An 18,330-nucleotide genomic window follows, 5' to 3' on the forward strand; every position below is an offset into this window, starting at 1 on the left:
CCACGCCTCGTAGTTCCCGGCCCTTTCCTGGCGAAGGGAGGGGTGGGGGACCTACACGTGGGAACCTCAGAAGGCGAAGCCGGCTCTTTAGCTGCTGTGATCTTTCCCTATTCTTTAGATCTTTTGATATTTCTTCAATGTCTTAGAACCCCAAAGATGAACAGATACTTTAAAAAAATTAATCGTCTTTACCTTCTAAGAAGAAATAAACAGAAAACGAAGGTGAGGAGAAGAGAGCATTTATAAGACAATTTGGAAATATCAACAAATTTTTTAAATACTCCTACTGTTTGACCCAGCAACTTGCCTTCTAATAATTTAGTGGGTGCAGAAATGGGCCACAAGCGGGTGTGTGTGTGTGTTTAACTATGTAGGACTTTTTTTAGTTCTCTGTCACCTATCGGGGTATGTTTGGGTACATTTTAATCAGTATGTGTTACCTGTGTGTCAGAAAACCACTTAGGGAGACGAGAGGGGGTCACACACGGAGGCTCTCACAATCCCGGCCCAGGCGGCTCACCGTAGGTGCTCAGCAAGCTCTCAAACTGGGCGAGCAGCCCGATGGTGTAGAGCTGCCGCAAGAAGCCGTCGTCGTGCAGGCAGTTCCTCAGCTTGATGATGAAGCCACAGATGAGCGCGGTCAGCTGCAGGGGACAGACACCGCCTCACCTCACGCCTGGCCCACCCCGGTTCCTGCACCCGCGCTGCTCTGCCTGCGGCGGCCCCTCGCCCTCAGGGCCTGGGACCAGGAGTGCAGAGGCCACGGGAGGGCTCGCTTCCAAAGGTTGGTCTGGTTTTGGTTCAGCTTCCGACCCGACCTTGGGGTCACTCCTGGGCCAGAACCTTCTGGAAGCCCAGAATTATTTCCCCATGGTGAAAGGAAGGGCCTCTATGCCCACAGATCCAGATCAGCACAGGCTGGAAAGCGGGGTGCTCACGACGAGGGGCAGGAGTGGAGAACAGGTCCCTCCGCGAGTCTCCTGGGCAGAGGTGTCCCGTGCACACCCCCCGCCTCGCGGGCACAGGAAGCCGCACAGAACCCACCGAGCCTCTGCCACCGTTCACTCTGCTAATCAGATTACTGGCATCTGAAAACTGGTGATGCTCATTTAAGCTCTTCCCTCCTCTGAAGGGAAATCGAAATCACCAGAACAGAGTTGTGCCTGAGCAGGCCTAATACCTGCTGCTTTATAAACCAGAAAACAGATTGCGCGTCTTCCCTCAATGAACTCCTCTGCAGGGAAAAACAAAGGTGGCACCAGGGCCGGTGTGAGCCCAGGCTCCTCGGGGCAGGTTCCCGGGGAGCAGGTGTGAAGCCGGACCCTCCTGAGCACCTGCGATCCAGCAGCTCCCCTCCCCCTCCCTCCAAGGCCGACACCCAGGCCTCAGGCCACACAGGCAAAGCCACAGGCGGGAGGGCACAGCGCCACGCTGGTTTCCTCAGCCGGCACGAGAGGGACAGGTGCACCTACCGTCTGGCAGAAGACCACGTCGCGGCGGTACTGCAGGCCCAGGAAGGTGGCGATGGTGGGCGCGCTGTCCTGCATGAGCAGGAAGACCATCGCCTTCTTGGCCTTGTCGCTCATCATGGCCACGCAGTCCGTGAGGGTGGTCAGCAGGGGGTACAGGGCCTCGCTCCACTCACCTGGCACGAGGGGCGGTCGGCTGAGAAGGCGGCACTTGGAAGGCCCCCGGCCCCCAGTCCCGCACCGGCCTTGCCACCCGGCCTGCCCCTCCTGCCTCTGCACGGCCCAGAAGTGGTGCCAAGTTCAGCCCCGGTCTCTGCCCTCCTAGCCTGCAGCTTCTCCAGCAAACGCACCATCAGCCCTCCTCGGGGACCAGTGACACCCCCTCTGGGGACTCTACACACTCACGGCCCCGCCTGTTCCTTTCAAGGAAGATGACAGCGAGCTCTGGGAGTCACGACTCAGCAAGAGCACACCGTGTCTGCAGAGGCCAGTGCCTCCCCGGCACCGCCGTCCCTCGCGGGGTACCTGCTGTCTGGCTTCCCTGATCCAGGTGGCGAGGCAGAGCCCCGGGCTTCCAGAGCAAAGCCAACCCAGCCTGGCCGAGCCTTTGTGCAGCGGGCACAGGCCCCGCCCACGACTGTGGAAGGACCCTCCCCGGCGCTGTGTCTGTAGCCACAGCCCTCAGTGTCCCTGCCTCCTGCGCTTTCTTCCCCGCCGCCACCTTCCTGCCGGACTCCCTCTATTCCTGGCTTAGTGGGGTTTTCCTATTTTTGGAATATAAGGAAACTTTGACCCTGAACCAAAACAACTTTTAAAAAATAGAACCTCAGGGGAGAAAAACAGAGTGAAAGGTATTTTTAGCTTTGGCTCTTTTTGGTCCTTCCTATTTAAAGACATTTAGAAGAGAAAAGACATGCCCCCATCAGTTACATTTTTTTAACAGGCCACCAAGCCCAGAAATAGGCACTAGATCATCACCACTGGGTGAGCCCACCCGGAGCGCGGCAAAGGCAGTGGTGTGCAGCCCGGGCAGGGCACCCTCCTAGGATGGGGTGCGGGTCACAGAATGCCCATGGCCGTCGCCCCACTCAGGACAGGCCCTGGCCTCGTGAGCAGTGCAGCTGCTAGGATGGTCAGCTCCGTCTCAGATAAACAGAATCTTAAAAAGAGAGAAGGGAGCTGTGGCTCTGCTCTCTCAAGCTGTGTGCTTCACGCTTTGTTGAGAAACAAATTCAGAGAAACGCCTAAAACCTACAGAAGGACTTCCCTGTACTCAGTGTTTGATCAACGCAGATTTTCAAGTCTACACAGCCATTCAAACTTTGGAAATGATCTAAGTGTATATGCAGACACGCTGTACGTGGACAGGGGTTTCTATCGGTAATGGAAAAAAGCAGGCTTAAATTTAGAAAGTCTACAGCAGAAAGGTCGTAGCAAATAAATCACAGTGACAAAGAACCCTGCACGGAGGAGTGGAAAATGTGAGTCCCAGGCCCCGGCTGCCACTGAGCAGTGGTGGGTGAGCCGCGGGCAGGTCCCCTGACCCCTCAGCCACGGGGGCCCTTCGCAGTGAAATGGGATGACTGTAGTGGATAATATGCACGTCTTTCTTCCTCTAAAATTCTCAGAGACCATGTTTTTGTTTCTTAGAAGAACTCTGTTGAATCCATGTCAATTATATTCAACAACTGTCAAAAAAGGCCAATGGGCATTAAGTTTTAATAGCCAAGTAGTTTCGGGAAAGGTAGGCAGTCATTAAGACTATTCTTCACCTCAGAAGTAAATACTCTTAGAGCAAGTGTTGCCAATTTTACTTTCTTTTCCACTTAACATGAATATATATATGTAATTAATATGCAAATCATGATCATTTTAACCTGAAAATGATCAGAATATACAAGTGGTCTTATTCGACTGAGCAAGCCCTCTGCATACAATTTTTTACTCTGCCAACTTCTGTTTAAACAAAATCCACATAAGAATGACTTAGTTTTGCTGCATTAGAGAAAAAAAAAAAAACAACAAACCAAACCAAAAAAAAAAAGACACTGAAAAAAACTGTAGAATTGGAAGAATGGTTAAAAAAAGCACTCAGAGTTTGTTCCGGAGAAGAGATGTGGCCCTGGGCGGGAGTTGAGCCTGATGTCCGCCCAGAGGAGGGCTCAGCCGTGTCTGGATGGCTCCGGAGTTCAATGGGAGCATCAACCAGCCCTTAAGTCAATACCTGTGAGTGCCTCACTCTCTGTTCTCTCACTTAATCCACAGAGACAGGACTAGTAATACGGGTACGGAAACAGCCTCAGAAAGGCTAAGTGTCTTCCCAGACACACAAAAGGAATGGCCACTTGTACACACATCTGCCTACGCAGCGAATAGTCGTTGGGGATAATACATTCTGGGTCAACACGAGGGGAAACCAAACTTCAAAACTTCCAAACAAAATAAATTTCAGGGGCAGTGACGAGACTTCTACCCGAACCTAGTTAAGCACGGGTGTCTGGGGCGTTAGGGTGGGCGAAGGGGTTCACTCTGCCTCCTACATCGAGGAAGCCTGGCTGTGAGCAAGACGCCAGCGACCAAGCAGCATCCTTGGTGTGGAGCTGATTCCCCTTGTGGGACAAGCTCCTGACTAACATTCACTGATGGTGGCCAGTCCAGGACTGTGCTACTTTAGGTAGCCTTGCTTTTGTGTATTTTTTTTTTTTTCTCATTAATAGGGGAGGGAAAGGAGAAAGTAGGGAGAGAGAGAGAGAGAAAATGCACGTGTTCTAACTCAGACTAAATACAGCTCTGTGGGAAAAGCTAAAGGAACCCTTGGCAGGGGACCTTTTAGTCCATCTGACATCAACTGTGGACAAGCCACCAAAGCTTCTGGAAGTGACAGAGCTCACAGAAAACGAGGAGAGCTGTACAAGCCAGGCTGCCTGAGTGCTGCCTGGGCACCCACCAGACCTCCCCTCAGCTCTACAAACTGCAGGGCACGCAGAGCCGAGGGAAGCCCCGAGCTGCCTCGGGCCAGGGTCATGAGGCTGCCATCCCCTTTCCTGGCCTTAACTGCTGGGGACAGTCACCGCCACGGGGCTCGGGGGAGACGGCGCAGCGAGAAGGCACCAACCTGTCCTGCAGGCAAGCTGGGGGGACTGGGAGTCCAGAGGCAGGTGGGAAGGGGCAGCAGGCCCAGGCCAGGGGAGGTGCTGGGGAGGGCCCAGGGAACTGGAGCTGGAGACCTGCTCGTGACCAAACTAACGTTTCTGGAGAGAGAAACTGAGGGGCTGAAAGCAAACTGGGGGGGTTATGAGGTGCCCAATCAGATTACCCACTGAAGAGCAAACGGGGTTCTGGAGTCACGGCCGTGAGCGGCGCTGAACCACCCGGTGCCGTGTGAGTGAGGGGTGCTCTGAGAGCTGACGGGAACAGGGCGGCAAATCCCACAATCACAGCTGGCTGCACCCGAGACACACGGCAGGTGGCCCGCTATGGCGTATTTACATGCAGTCAGAGGGCGGGATGTAATCCTCAGGCTGACTGGGTAGCTGTTTTCTGGAGTGTAAGGGGAAAAAAACCCACAACATCGTATTTGGGGGTCTCACGCTCCCTCTGGGAAAACCACAAGCCACATCCAGGAAATTCGATATGAACTAGAGCAGGGGTCGGCACATTTTTTCTGTAAAGGGCTGGACAGTAAACGTTTTAGGCTTTGAAGGCCACAGGGTCTCTGTCGCAACTACTGGACACTGGCACTGCCCCAAAGCAGCCATGGACAGTACGCGAACGAATGGGCGTGACTTATTTCCAGGAAAATGGTATTTACAAGAGCAGGCGGTGGGTGGGATTCACTCGGAGCCGTGGTTTTGCCGACCCCTGAACTAGAGTTACAAACACTGATTTCTACATGCAAATGCAGTCAGAAAGATTCCATTTCTAGCACTAACTCCACCTGAAGCCCACAGCGGTGCCTGACAGGAAGTCTAAGGCTGCAGCCAGACTCAGAAGAGAGGATGCTGTGTGATTACAATGCCACCGCATCTGGACGGCTGCCTCTTATCTGCCTCCCCCTCCATGGGATGCTCGCAAGTTCAGGTGAAATCACAGGAAGCGTCATGTACCATGATGTCCCTCTCTTAACCAGGCCACCCACCGCAGGAAGCCTAACGTGCTCGTGGACACTGTCTGAAAAGGGTTTAGGGCGGGAAAGTGACAGAAACGCACGTGGCAGCCTGCTTCTGGCCACAATACCAGCCCGACGGGCCCCTCACCAAACCTAAGGAAAGTCGCTACATCCCTCACAATGAGGAAACTCCTAAAATGTTCTCCTAACTCTGGGAGTACAAGGCGATCTTTGACAGCTTAGCTACAAACACGCCCTGAATACTAAGAAGACATCTGCAGAAGCCTTGAGCGGAAACCACGTACCTGGGCTGGACTCTTCAGGAGGGGGACTGCCATCTGCACAGAAATGGAGGGCGACACGGATGATTAAGGAGCGGCACACGGTTCAAACATGAGCAACTCAACGCTTAGAGCAACTGCAGCAGCAGCTGGCTAAACTGAGCCTCGGAGCAGAGGCCGGGGGCCTGCCTGCCTCCTCCCCGGGAGTCACGTGAAGGTGGTCGGGCTGCCTGGAGCTCACCGCCCAATCCACAGGCGCCAGCATTCACGTTGCTGGTACTTCAACATGACACGCTCTTCGGGGAGAGCAGGTTAACGTGTCACAATGAGATAAGGCCCCCACGTCCATCCCATTGCATGTGCTGGAGCCCACGCTGGCTCACGACATCTGGAAGCAAACTTGCAGTGAGAGAGACTGACCAGTAAATCGAGCGTGCAGCTCAGAGCCCGCCGCCCTGACTGACTCTGGAGCCCGGGCTAAAGGTCGGCTGCTGAGATCCAAAAGGTTAGGATCCAGTCATGAAACCCATATACCAAACACATGCATGCCAATCTTTACGATTAAGCCAAATACAAAACCTTTATGATTGAGGGAAGTCTAGAATTGGAACATCCCTCCAGGTCCCTCAAAGAATGCCAAGTTTAACTCAATTTCACCTACACTGAGTCACATCGGGAAGTACTCATTTCAATTTCTCTTCTCCCTTAAAAACTCTAAAATTCCTGGTTAACTGGGTGTGTCACCTGAAACAAACAAGTTTGAAAAGGGATCGTTTGGGCTAAAAGCTTATTTTATTTTATGTCTAAACTTTTCAGTTCAAAGAACATTTTAGGATCCTGAAACAGGTAATTTCAGATCCTCAAGAATAACCAGAACCCGCTGAACGGAGACTTTGACAACCTGGATTGTCCAAAAGGGCGGTGGCAGGGATCTTCTCTCTAATCATCTTTGGCAATGACTTCTTAAACTGGCCAACGGAACAGAAAATAGAGCAAAATTAAAGGTCTCTGTGTGTTGAAGACTTCAGCGTCTTCACTAGAGCTCAAATATCCTGAGACTGCCTACTTCACAAAGAGGGAAGCCACCGTGGGGTGTGTGATGCACAGCGGTGACTGTTCAACATCTGTCTGGCTGAAATCAGAATTACCCCAGGCCTTGGAAAAATACAGATTTCTGCCTCTCCATAACCCTTCCTCCAAGATCCTGAGTCTCTATGAGGAGAAGGGTCTAGAAGCCTGTTTTCATGATCTGCAGGGATCCCAAACTGCTGGGCTGGGACCATGCCTGAGAAGGGATCAGGGGTTCAACCCACTGGGTAGACTCATCTTTCAATCAAACGGGAGAGAGGGATCTCCTCTTAGATCACAGAGGCCCTTGAGATTTGATGACCACTGTGGACTGCTCCACACACATGCAGATTTTAGCACACAGTCTCAGGGGTAGGCGGACCTGGGGTGCAACCCATAGATCTCAGGTTAAGAGGAACCTGGTCCAGGGTTTGAGGGACTCTTCGGGGATGAGGAGAGCAGGAGAGAGTGTGTGGGGGAGCTAATGGAAGTCACCAAGTCCTGACAGTTTGCAGGCGGGTCACGTGGGTGGAAAACCAGGAGGAGAGGGAGGCTCACGGAGCCTCTGCGGTCCCCGCTGCGGGGGACTGGTCAGTGGGTCCTGCGGAGCCCTGACCCCAGGCGGGGCTGAGGTGGGGCGACTCCTTGATGAAAGATGAAAACCAAGGACCCAGGACAGGGTAGAGAATTGGAATGAAAAGAGAGGACGCCTTTCAAAGAGGCATGGAGTTGTTCACAGGCAATAAATATGCTGGCGTGAACACAACCCGCCCATTAGGCCAAAACAAGCGCCCCAGGAACTGGGAAGGGCATTGGGAGTCACGAGAGAGCCCAGCTCTGGCCCCTGAGGACAAGAGATTGAGTAAAACAAACGGCTGACAGCCTGGTGTTTCCCGATCATGCCGAGGTCTGAACGGCTTCCCGGCTGTGCTCAGATTTTTAAATTAAGGATCACGTGCAGGTAATTTAGAGGCATATGGTTTCATAAGTTTCTTTTGAGCGCTGATCGGCAGAGTCAGACTCTCTCAAACGCTTCCTACTCCCATGAGCACAACAGAGCTCATCCGTACGGCACACACAGGTACAAGTCAAGCCCTAAATATCATAAATAAATGCTCCTTTAAATAACTTTAAAACTGCACTTAAATTTGTCTATATATTTGAACAATACGGGACATGCCTAGAAAAAGAGGACATTTAAGTTATGAATGCAACAGTATATCCAGTTAAATAAACTATCTCCTGCATTTAAAAAAATCCAATCAGCAACTTTTTTTAAATCTGCAGAAAAGTGTTTAAATTGCAAGCAAGACAATATTAAAGAAAAATGAGCAATGAACTTTCAGAAATTGTTTTAAAGAAACACAATTTACAGTAAAAAAAAAGAGAGCACGAACAAAGACAAAACAGTTCCATGAACCAAACACAGGTTTGGGGAACTGAAAGTGGAACCCCTCACAGATGGCAGAGTGGAGGACGCGGACACCGGGGAAACACAGGCTCAAGTGAGAGCGCACCCTGGGGACAGACTGCAGGCAGACTGGAGGCGGAGGGCGTCTGACAAACCAAAGGAGGATTTACCAAGAGGCTCCGACAGGGAGCGAGACCCTGCCTTGAATGAAAGCTGCCCGGTTCAGAAACGACAAGTCCCGCTGCCAGCGGCCCATCCCTGGCCCAGCTGGGCCTTAACCCGCCCAAAGAGGGGCAAGGAGGCAGCGGCAGCAGCTGGATCTCAGCTGCCCGGCGCACAACCCCACCAGCTCTTACGGGGAAAGGCCAGAGCTGCAGGGACCAGGGACCCGCGGGTTCAGAAGGCACGTGGCCCCCAGCTGTAAGGCGACAGCGGGGCAGAGCGTCTGGTCATGCCCCGTGTCTCCGCAGGCAGCAGGCTGTTTCTGAAGCGTGCCGCTTCACGCCAGCGTCCTGCCGTCTACCGAGAGCCCCACCTTGGAGGTGGCGCCGAACAGAGGAACCTGACTGGCGCCCCCTGACGTGGGAGCGCGGCCCACCCTCTGACTGGGTTACGAGCAAGGCCCAGGGCATCAGGCCTCTGCCGGATAAAAGCGCGCCCAGCCAGTGACAACCAGCCTTTCCAGACCAGTCCGCTGGGCCTGCCACCAGCTCTCATCCAGAGAGAGCTGCACGCCTCACCTTTTCCTCGATGACTGACACGGTAAGCAATCTCACAAGAAAGGCATCTACCATTCGGCCTCCTTCGGGTTCCCGGATTGGCTGACAAACCAGGAAAGCCCAGGAGCCCGACCCTCCCAGACGCGGCAGCGTGAGCCGGCAGGGCCCTGAGGTCCGGCCTTCGCCGCGCCTGCAGGCTCACACGCGGGCCCCGCAGCCGTGAAGGCTCGGGGAGCCCCGCCCCCGCTGCCCTGGGTGCCGCGACACCCCCTCTGCTGAGCGGCCTCCCTGCAGTCTGCGTGGCGGGCGTGGAGTTAGAGACACACACGGACACACGGACAGCGCTCGAGGCGGCGGTGGGAAGCAGGGTGCGTACGCACGTGTGGTCGGGTGAGGGCGGCATGCGTCGGGGGGGCGTGGTGAGGGGGGCGTGTCGCAGGGGGGGTCCTCCGGTCGGATCCAGTAGGCCTGGCTGCCCCGGTTACCTTTCCTGCCCGCGCAGCTGCCGGCGCCGGGGAGGCCGTGGTCGCAGCCCTCGCCCCGCAGGCGCTCCCGCTGCAGCAGCTTGTCTGCCCGCTGGATGATGCACTCCAGGCTCTTGTCCACGTTCAGCCACACCTTCTCCTGGCGGACCCAAGGGGCGCGGGGTCAGCTCTCCCAGCGGGAGACACGGGGCAGGAAGCAGAGCCCGCCCCCCGCACCGACCCCCCCCCGGACGCCGTGCCCACTGAGACCCCGCAAGACGCAGAGGGCGAGACAATTCGAATTCCCCGTTAAAGCTGCATCTGCTTTTCCAAAGGCAAGTCAGTGCCCCGTGGGCATCAGTTTTGAAGTTTGTGGGACGTCTGCTAGCCGCTGTCCTGGAGGCCACTGTGGGCACGAGGGCCACGGGAGCACCCTCGTCCCCTCCTCCCTCCCAGCAGCCCTCGTACAAACGCCGCAGGAGACTGAGGTCTTCTGGACGGAGGCGGAGGCGGTGGATCGCTCCGCATGGGGGAGGGGGGGGGGGTCCCTGCAGAAACCCAGGGAGCACTCAGGACGCCAGGGCAGGCCTGGGGGAGCGCGCTGCTGCCGCCGGTAATCCGGTGCCCCCAGGACGACACCGCCGAAGAACAGTCCCAGCAAATGACAAACACGAGTCCCTGACGTGTCACTCCCTCCAGGGGCAGACCCTGCGCTCAGAGCCCACCCTGCGGAAGCAGCATCGTGACGGGATGTCAGGGCGGCGTCTCCCAAATCCTCACCCAGCTGCCCAGCACCTCAGCTCCCACATCTCCAGAAGGACGTGGCCCCGGAAGGGCTGACGGCTAGCGGAGGCCGAGGAGGCCGGGCCCAGGCTGGGCCCGACCCCCGCGAGGGAGCGAGGCCTCGCATTTCCCCGGCCGGCTCGGCAGCCGGGCGACGGGCGGGGGCGGCAGACTCACCCACTCCTCCTCGTGCCAGTCGACCTGCAGGGAAGACCGGCTGTTCCTGCCCGACCACCGGGCCGTGAGGGTGTCCTGGTCGTTCCTCAGCATCACCTGCTCCTCCTCCGTGGAGGTGGGCGAGGCCTTGGAGGCGATGTAGTCGGGCCGGGCCGCCTTCAGCCCGTGGATGGAGGTGGCCAGCAGCTTGCAGTCGCACACGGTGACCAGCTGCCGGGTCTGCGGGACACACGCGCGCCGCCGCTGAGCACCCAGGCGGGGCTGCGGGACACACGCGCGCCGCCGCTGAGCGCCCAGGCGGGGCTGCGGGACACACGCGCGCCCGGCCGCTGAGCGCCCAGGCGGGGCTGCGGGGACACACGCGCGCCCGGCCGCTGAGCGCCCAGGCGGGGCTGCGGGGACACACGCGCGCCCGGCCGCTGAGCGCCCAGGCGGGGCTGCGGGGCCCGCCCCCCCGCCCTCCTGCACGGTGCCAACACCCCAAGAGCTGCAGCCCTCGGGACGTCCGAGGTTAAAGGCTGCCGCACGACAGGCCCGGCCGAATCTCAGCAAGAATTTCCCACAGAAGCCTGGAGAACGCAAGGAGGACGACAGAGAGGCCGAGAAGCCTCTGACATTCTTGGACCCCGGCCGGCCTCTGAGCCTGACATCGCTGGAGGAGGGGCCCGGGGTGAGCCCAGTGCCAGCCTTCACTGGCTTCCCGGGCTGTCCCTCCATCCCAGGGCACAGGCCTCACTTCAGTTTAACTGCTGAGGTCTTATGTTTCACATCTAATACCTGAAGCCCCGGGCAGCAGGATTCCTGGCATAGCACTTGCGGTTCTGGGGAATTCTGCACGCAACAGCGGCTCTGTGGCTCAGAATTTGACATCTGACAACATCACCTTTATTTTATGAGTGAATTTAACCCCCGGCTCTCAGTCTTTTTACTGGGCAAACACACGGGAAGGATACAAGACATTCGGACGGGGAAAAGCAGCTCATCCCAGTTAAGCAGCTGTGAGTGGGGAAGTGTGACCAGAATCTGTGCCTGCACGTGTGTGTGCTTATGGGCACGTGTGTGTTTGGCGGAGGCACGTATGTGGAGAGAGACACTGAGTCATGTGAAAAAGCATCATCCGTCAATTTTTAATCAGGATCAGATGACAGTTAATTAGAAGCTGGTTTGTGGACTATATATAAGCCAATGAAATTATACTGTTCTTATCTTATGTATAATTCAGTTTCTTTTTTTGAACTGTGAGTACAACAGAAATGTGGCCCACAATGTGCTGAGTAGGCAGTCACTAAGGAAGCAGAGGAACTGTCCCAGCTTCCACAGGACCCCCGTGCGCTCCCTGGAAAGCCAAGTGCATGAAGCCACAGCCGAGGCTCCTGAGCTCCGGGCTCTGTCGCTGGTCTGCCCCCATCCAGCTCTGTGACCATGGGCCCGTCACCAACCCCCGCCCCAGGCCTTGGTGGGAACAGGGTCTGAAGTCAGACCTTCAAGGTCATCCCAATGTCACCATTTGTGCGGACAGCTCTCGGCACACATGAGGTGTCCAGGGGTTTTCAGAAACCCAAGGGACCCCCACCCCCCTGCAGCAGGGTAGCCTCTCCTACCTTGTCTGCTAAGATGGCGAGTGTTCTTTCGAGGCCAGTGGCAGATCTGTCCTTGGCCGCCCTCGAGAGCCGCTCTGCATAGTAACTCACTTGGGTTTTCAGGGTGTTGATCTGGGCGATGATCTCCTTGGCTCTGACGATGTCCTGTGGTATGTAGATGATGGACTGACAGCTGGATGACGTACTAAAAAGGATGAGAACAGCTTCTAAGGGGTTCTCCCCATTGATGAGGATAGCAGCACCTCCCCGCCCCTGCCCACAACCAGCACGAGGTGAAGCCTCCTGTTAACTCAGGGGTGTTTCCCAGGCTAGGCTAGTTGCTGATGGCCAAGAGGAAATCTCAGGAGATCCGTTCTGTCTGTACAGCAGAGGCTTGAAATGTTAAAATACAATTAAGTCTTTTATCCATATTTGCATGTATCTGTATTTTTACTGTGTTTCTACCTGTGTGTACAGATGCTGAACCCAGTAGTTACCTGGATGCTCATAATCTTTCACCTAAGAACCTCTTCTGTCAGTTTTTAAGCAGTACCTGAGTGGAGACCTGCTGACACCAGAGTGGTTCACACCACAGTGAAGGGAGACTGCAGTAGGGGGCTGGACTTTGCCAAAAGAAACCTGTCTTTTCATTTGGCCAATCAGGACTTCAAACTTTCTGTGCACAGACCCACACCCTCCCTCGTGTGTCTACCCCAGCAAGTCCCCAGAAAACTGGGCTTCCATCCTCTCTCCCCTGCTCCGGGACTCCCCTGCTTAAAAATTAATGTTCCATCAGATGAAGGGGGGCATGGAGAACATGCCGAACTGGAGGCCAGGCCTGGACGCCTCACTGGCTTTGAAAACCAGTCCTTCCCTCGTCCCCCCCTCCCTGCCACCGAGCAGCATGTGCATCTTGGGATCTGATGTCAAAGCTACTGCCCGGCACAAATACCAGCCTCTGGGGATCCAACTCCACGTCCCTGGCTTCGTGGGACCTTCTAGATGGGGATGGTAAATTGCATGTCTCTAAGCTAAGATCCCCAATCAACCCAATATTATAAGTTTATTTTTCAGACCACCTGAGGAAGCTGAGGGAAACAGGGAGAAGTATAAGGCACCCATCCTTCATGTAAGGAGGGACCCTGACTGGTCCCCTCGAAGAGCTACCCTTTGAGTTTAGGGGAAGAGAGAGGACCACACCCTCCACTGCTGCCCCTGGAGGTGAGGGTCACATGGTAGGACTGAGCCCTTTCCCTGCTGGGCTCTTTCCAGGGTAACCCGAAGCTGGGTCACCAAGAAACCGCCCTGCCCATTCCCCTGATGGACTATGGGGTAAACATGCAAAAACAAAAACCGAAGCACCCCAGAAAAAACAACACCCCAAGCCCAGACACCACAGTGAAAAACGATGGAGTTGCCAGAAGCCCATGCAGCAGGCTGCGGTCAAGCCTGCACAGCACGAGGTGCACACGCTGCTTTCCAATCTGCAATCACTGCCAAATGAATAGCTGCCATTTAAGACAATTGAGTCTTAGGAATACAATCTCGAAACAGGATTTTTAAAATTTATTCTTCCCAGGAGCCAATATTTAGAGAACACACGTAACGTGTGCTGCACGTACACGTACACGTGTGTATGGAGATGGGTGTGTTCACTTCAGCAAATACAAAGCCTCCGACAAGTGGGACAGAAAGCATCACCCCACTCACTGTGTGTGCCCACAGATCCTGTTAGTAACACGGGAAGAACGTGGCGGGAGTGAGAAAGGATACACTTCAAAGAGCTGCTGTTCATGGATGACCGTGAACACACGAGCGTGGGAGCCCAACCACAGGCCTAAGCTGGGGGCAGCTGCAGAGCCTCAGCCACGGGGGAGGGTGTCCTCAGCGTGCAGCGCCCCGGCATCTCCAGCAGCGTCCGCCCAGCCACGGCCCCTGAGCTGCTCCAGCTCCAGGATGGCAGCAGTTCTGAGGGCTACAGGTGCCTCACAAGCCCCAGTGCGGAGCCCCTGTTCTGGGCCGGGGCAAGCACCCTGGGCGAGTCTGGGGAGGCCTGGAACGGCAGTGGGGACCCCAGGCAGCAGGCATGGTGGTTTCTGGCTGCCATCTCATTGTTGGTGGAAAAAGTCACTTGGTTGTATTAATTCTTGGTTTGCCCTCCAGGGATAAAACTGGCCCTAGTAATACTGTTTTACAAATCTCCATTAACTATTAAATACCATAAAAATGTAAGCTGGCTTCATTCCTACAAGACGTGAAGGGGAACTGAAAACTGAAAAGCCATAGGTTCTTGTAAAAGAAGCCAGGAAGGGACTCCCAAACGCACCAGTGGGTTGACTTGAAATCCCAGCACCTGGGGACCTGCCCGGCCTGGGCTCCTCATATCCTGGAGGAACAAAACTGGGTCTTCGCTTCGAGTGAGCACAGCAATGAACTGCTACCAGACTGGGAGGGTTTGACACAGCAGACTGGGAAGGGCTATTCATTATCACAGAACATTGCAGTTGGAAGGAGAATTCTGTCTATGAGGCTACAACTAGGAGCCCACGGGGGCACGGAGGGGGAAGCACCTCAGAGGAGGGGACAGTCTTTCTCTGCACGAGAGCAAGACCCAAACACACACTCTCCACAGACAGAAAACTCACCAACACTCCTCAAAACTGCTAAAGAAAAGAACCAAAACAAAATATTAGCAGCTTGTCAGCAAACGGCAAATGCAAAACAAAAATGAAAAAAACAAGTTCTCTTTTGTCAAAATTCTGGAGATCATTTGTCGAGGCCCCGACTACAGGGACGATTAAACTCAGGTGCCCAGCATGCTCACTGGTGAGAGCAACGTCTGCGCATGTGCTCAAGCCCCAGGGAGACGTCCCATGCGGGCGAGTAACACCTGCGCCAAAAGGAGAGTTCCCCTGGTGCAAACCATTCCTGCAGGTGGTTTTATGACATCAGTAGGACATTAAGTAAAAATGTATATAGTATATTAGAAAAATGCTGTAGAAGCATTTAGGGAGTAAGAGGTACTGAAGTTAACATGCCAAATACTTAGGTATCAACACCCCAACCTTCCTGGGACAGGGACAGCCCTCTTGAGCGGCTTTCTCCTCCGGGGCCTCCACGCCAGCCTCAGGTCACACACTCGCACCTCCACGCGGCCACATGCAATGCTGCGACAGACACGTGGCTGGCTGTGCAGAGCGTGGTGGCACAGAAAGCTCGCCTTTGTCCTAATTCCCAGAGGAGCACCGGGTTGGTGAATCCTCGGGGGGATCTGGTGGCCTGGCTTGTCTGCCCTGGGAGGAGCCCTTGGTGGGGACGAATCAAGGTCGAGGAGGCTGCCAGGGGCCTCCCAGAGATGCCGCCCAGCCCTGCGCACAGCCCTGACCCAACTCCCCAGCTGCTCTCCGCCAGTCTGCTCGCCCCTCGGCCCACGACCGCTGCACCTGACCTTTCTTCCCAACCCGTGCAGTCCGAGGTCACCTTGCTCAAGCCCTGACCTGACTCCTGCCCTGGGGCCTGAGGCTCTGGCCGGCACTAAGCCTCCTCCGACTGCCCCGCGGGTCCTCCTGAGGCTGGCGGGCCTTGGCGTCACCATCCTCAAAGCGCTCGGCTCTGGCCCCTCAAGCCCACGTTCCGCGCAGACTGCCCCATCGCGGCCCCAGCTTGTTCCTTCACTGCAGCCCCACCTTCTTCTCCCGGCCTCGCCTCCCCGTCTCCTCCAGAACCTTGCTCCATCGGTGTCCTCTGCCGTCTCCCCTCACTTGCCTTCCTCTCTCCTGTCAGCCTGAGCACAGGCTCATCTCCGTCACCTTCTGCGAGCCTGAGGCCTTCCCGTTGCTCCTCCACCTCACGGTCCGAGGAGCCCAGGGCATCGGCCACACGCATGGCATCCACTCCCTACACCCGCGCCCCCTGGTCAAGGTAAGTCTGGCGAGTGACGCTCGGGAAGATCACCCACGCCTCGCAGCGTCCAGCACAACAGCTCGGTTTAGCGCTCTCTCCCGTCCCCTCTGATCCACAGCACACCCTGCACCCTCCGCTCGCTGGTTTCCAGCAGGCTCCAAGCGCTGGTGCTGACTCTGCCCCAGGGCCAGAGCCAGACCCGTCAGCTCTGCGTCACCAGCACGCCTGCGCCCGGGCCGGCCCCTCGGCTCCCGCCCCCAAGGCCCCGCCCCTCACCGCGTGCTCCGCAAGGCCCGCCCCGCCCACCTCCCAATTTCCTGCTCAGCGTGGTTAACTCCGTACAGCCCCGTGAGCCTTTCTGACACTGGGAATGTCGACCGCCAGCATCCTCCAGGAGGGGAAACGACCTCTCCCCGGCTTCACGCTTTGTGACCTTCAACCAACCGACGAGGGCCTGTAAAGGGCAGCCGAGCCCCAGCGTCCACGAGGGCCGCCGCCTGGGGCACCGCTCTCCAGGTGCATTTCCATCCGCTGCCATTTTCCCGGGAAAGGACCACGGCTCGGGTGCCTCGTCACCCACCCAGCTCAGTCACACACACAGAGCAGCACAGGGCCCGTAAGGCAGCTCCTCCCGCCCCGCAAAAGCAGATCGGATACTGGAGGTTTCTGTGGTCCCGTTTTGACTTTTTTGTTTTTTGGGTTTTTTAACCTAGGAAGCGTCAGACGGCAGTACAAGGACGACAGACCCCTTCCAAGCACTTACTGTTTCTTGGTCTCTTCAAATTTGTGCAGCTTTTTGCGGAGACCTCCTGACTTAAAGCCTTGGCAGTGTGCTGCTGGCGCTCCGATGGTGACGATGTCGTAGTTCTGATCTGAATGACAGAAAGCTCTCCTCCATTACTCTGGGCTCAGGCCTGTGGACGAGCCAGCTACAGGGATACGTACACAACTCTGGGATCCCCCGCCAGCCCACTTCCAAGCAGCCTGTGGTTCCCTCAGTCGCACAGCCCGGGCTGCCCGAGGGTCTCTGGAGCCAAGCACCATGATCTCGGCTACGAGGGGCCTGTCTGTCTCAGGGGAGAGTCACACAGGGCAGAGGGCAACTACCCAGCGACACTCAGCTTGCATCCCTCCTTCAGAAGGATGACCTGTGGGCAATTTTCTGCCACAGCAACACAAAGGGAAGCTGGAGGGAGGACAGACAAGAGGAAGGGGTCTGAGCTCTCCACAAAGGCCTTCCGGAGGCCCTTGGGCTGTGCCTCTTTGCCGAGCGCCCAGCAGCAGCACACACAGGGCAGGCTGGGGCAGATGTGGGGCAGCTCAGGGAGAAAGGAAGTGAGATGTGATCCAGCGAGACAGTTACCTGATCCTCCATCGTCCTGAACTCTCATCCTCTGTATGTGTAAGTTCGTGGGAACAAATTCTAACTTTTTATCTGCTTTCAAACTGCTTGCTTTGAACGAGGGACCTAAGGAACGGAATGTGAGAAAATAAAGATGGTCAGCCTGTATCCGCCATTCATGAACGGTGGGTGGAGAAGGGACAGTTTGAGGGTGCTGCTGTGGGTATGCAGGTGTGTGTCCGCAGTGGCCTCGGAAACTCTGAGCTGCCCACGAGCACACTTCCTTCCCAGACGATGGGGGTGAAACGTTGAGGGAGAGCAGCTCCCGGCCAGGAGACTGGTTCGGGGTCCTAGGTGGTGAAAGGGGCCTGGTGGATCCACCCTCGGAGGCTCAGGAGCGACACCAGGCCTTCCCATCATCAGCTGTCAACCAACAGGTCTGACACAGGGACAGGATTTTGTGCAGCATGATGTCAGCACCACTATAAAAAGCAAGTGGGCCCGTGCCAGGAAGTGCCTGTTCCAACTGCAGAGCCTGCCGGCATCCAAGATCTAAGAAGCTGGTGTGACGGGAGCAACACTTCTCAATCCTGAAAAGTGATGAGAAGGTCTGCTCATCACCCCAGGTCTATCGAGATGGGCCAATGCTACACAGCGTCAGTTCTGGCCTCCGGAAAGCACGCTAACGTGTCCCCTTGTACATCCTGTGGGGGCTCAGGAGTTCGGACCGTGTTTTCTAACAAGTATTCACAATCTTATTTCTATAATTAGAATACTTAACTAATTAAGTAAAGAACTACTTGCCTAGAGAAAGAGACTATAAATTACACTAACAATCAGGAGAAATAAACGTTCCATCTAGTGAAAAAAGACAAATTTATTTTGCCAGTATGCAAAACGCAGACCAGCCACCGTCTGCTTTGTACTTTGCCAGGGGAGATGGTTCTCTAGCTACTGACGGGGTAGCCCGTGGCCCGGCTGCACTGGCATCCTGGGAGCCTGTTACAAATGCAGAACCCCAGACC

The 18,330-nt window shown here is 55.7% G+C and overlaps 1 protein-coding gene across 9 annotated transcripts in view; it reads right to left on the minus strand.

Annotated features, from left to right (window-relative positions):
* The window catches only part of INPP4A (inositol polyphosphate-4-phosphatase type I A), a 126,953-nt gene that overhangs the window by 19,140 nt on the left and 89,483 nt on the right, over window positions 1-18,330 (minus strand). For 4 of the 9 annotated variants that reach the window (XM_036873036.1, XM_036873032.1, XM_036873033.1 and 1 more), the window contains 9 exons: window positions 17,327-17,431; window positions 16,727-16,835; window positions 14,706-14,723; window positions 12,082-12,265; window positions 10,481-10,699; window positions 9,437-9,680; window positions 5,883-5,915; window positions 1,473-1,645; window positions 521-644 (listed from right to left, as the gene is read on the minus strand). In XM_036873036.1, the coding sequence (XP_036728931.1) occupies window positions 521-644; window positions 1,473-1,645; window positions 5,883-5,915; window positions 9,437-9,680; window positions 10,481-10,699; window positions 12,082-12,265; window positions 14,706-14,723; window positions 16,727-16,835; window positions 17,327-17,431 (1,209 nt within the window). The remainder of the gene's footprint in view (window positions 1-520; window positions 645-1,472; window positions 1,646-5,882; window positions 5,916-9,436; window positions 9,681-10,480; window positions 10,700-12,081; window positions 12,266-14,705; window positions 14,724-16,726; window positions 16,836-17,326; window positions 17,432-18,330) is intronic. The other 5 variants (XM_036873040.1, XM_036873038.1, XM_036873037.1 and 2 more) reach the window with 3 other exon arrangements.

The sequence above is a fragment of the Balaenoptera musculus genome, chromosome 13 (genome assembly GCF_009873245.2).
Source record: "Balaenoptera musculus isolate JJ_BM4_2016_0621 chromosome 13, mBalMus1.pri.v3, whole genome shotgun sequence".
NCBI lineage: Eukaryota > Metazoa > Chordata > Mammalia > Artiodactyla > Balaenopteridae > Balaenoptera > Balaenoptera musculus.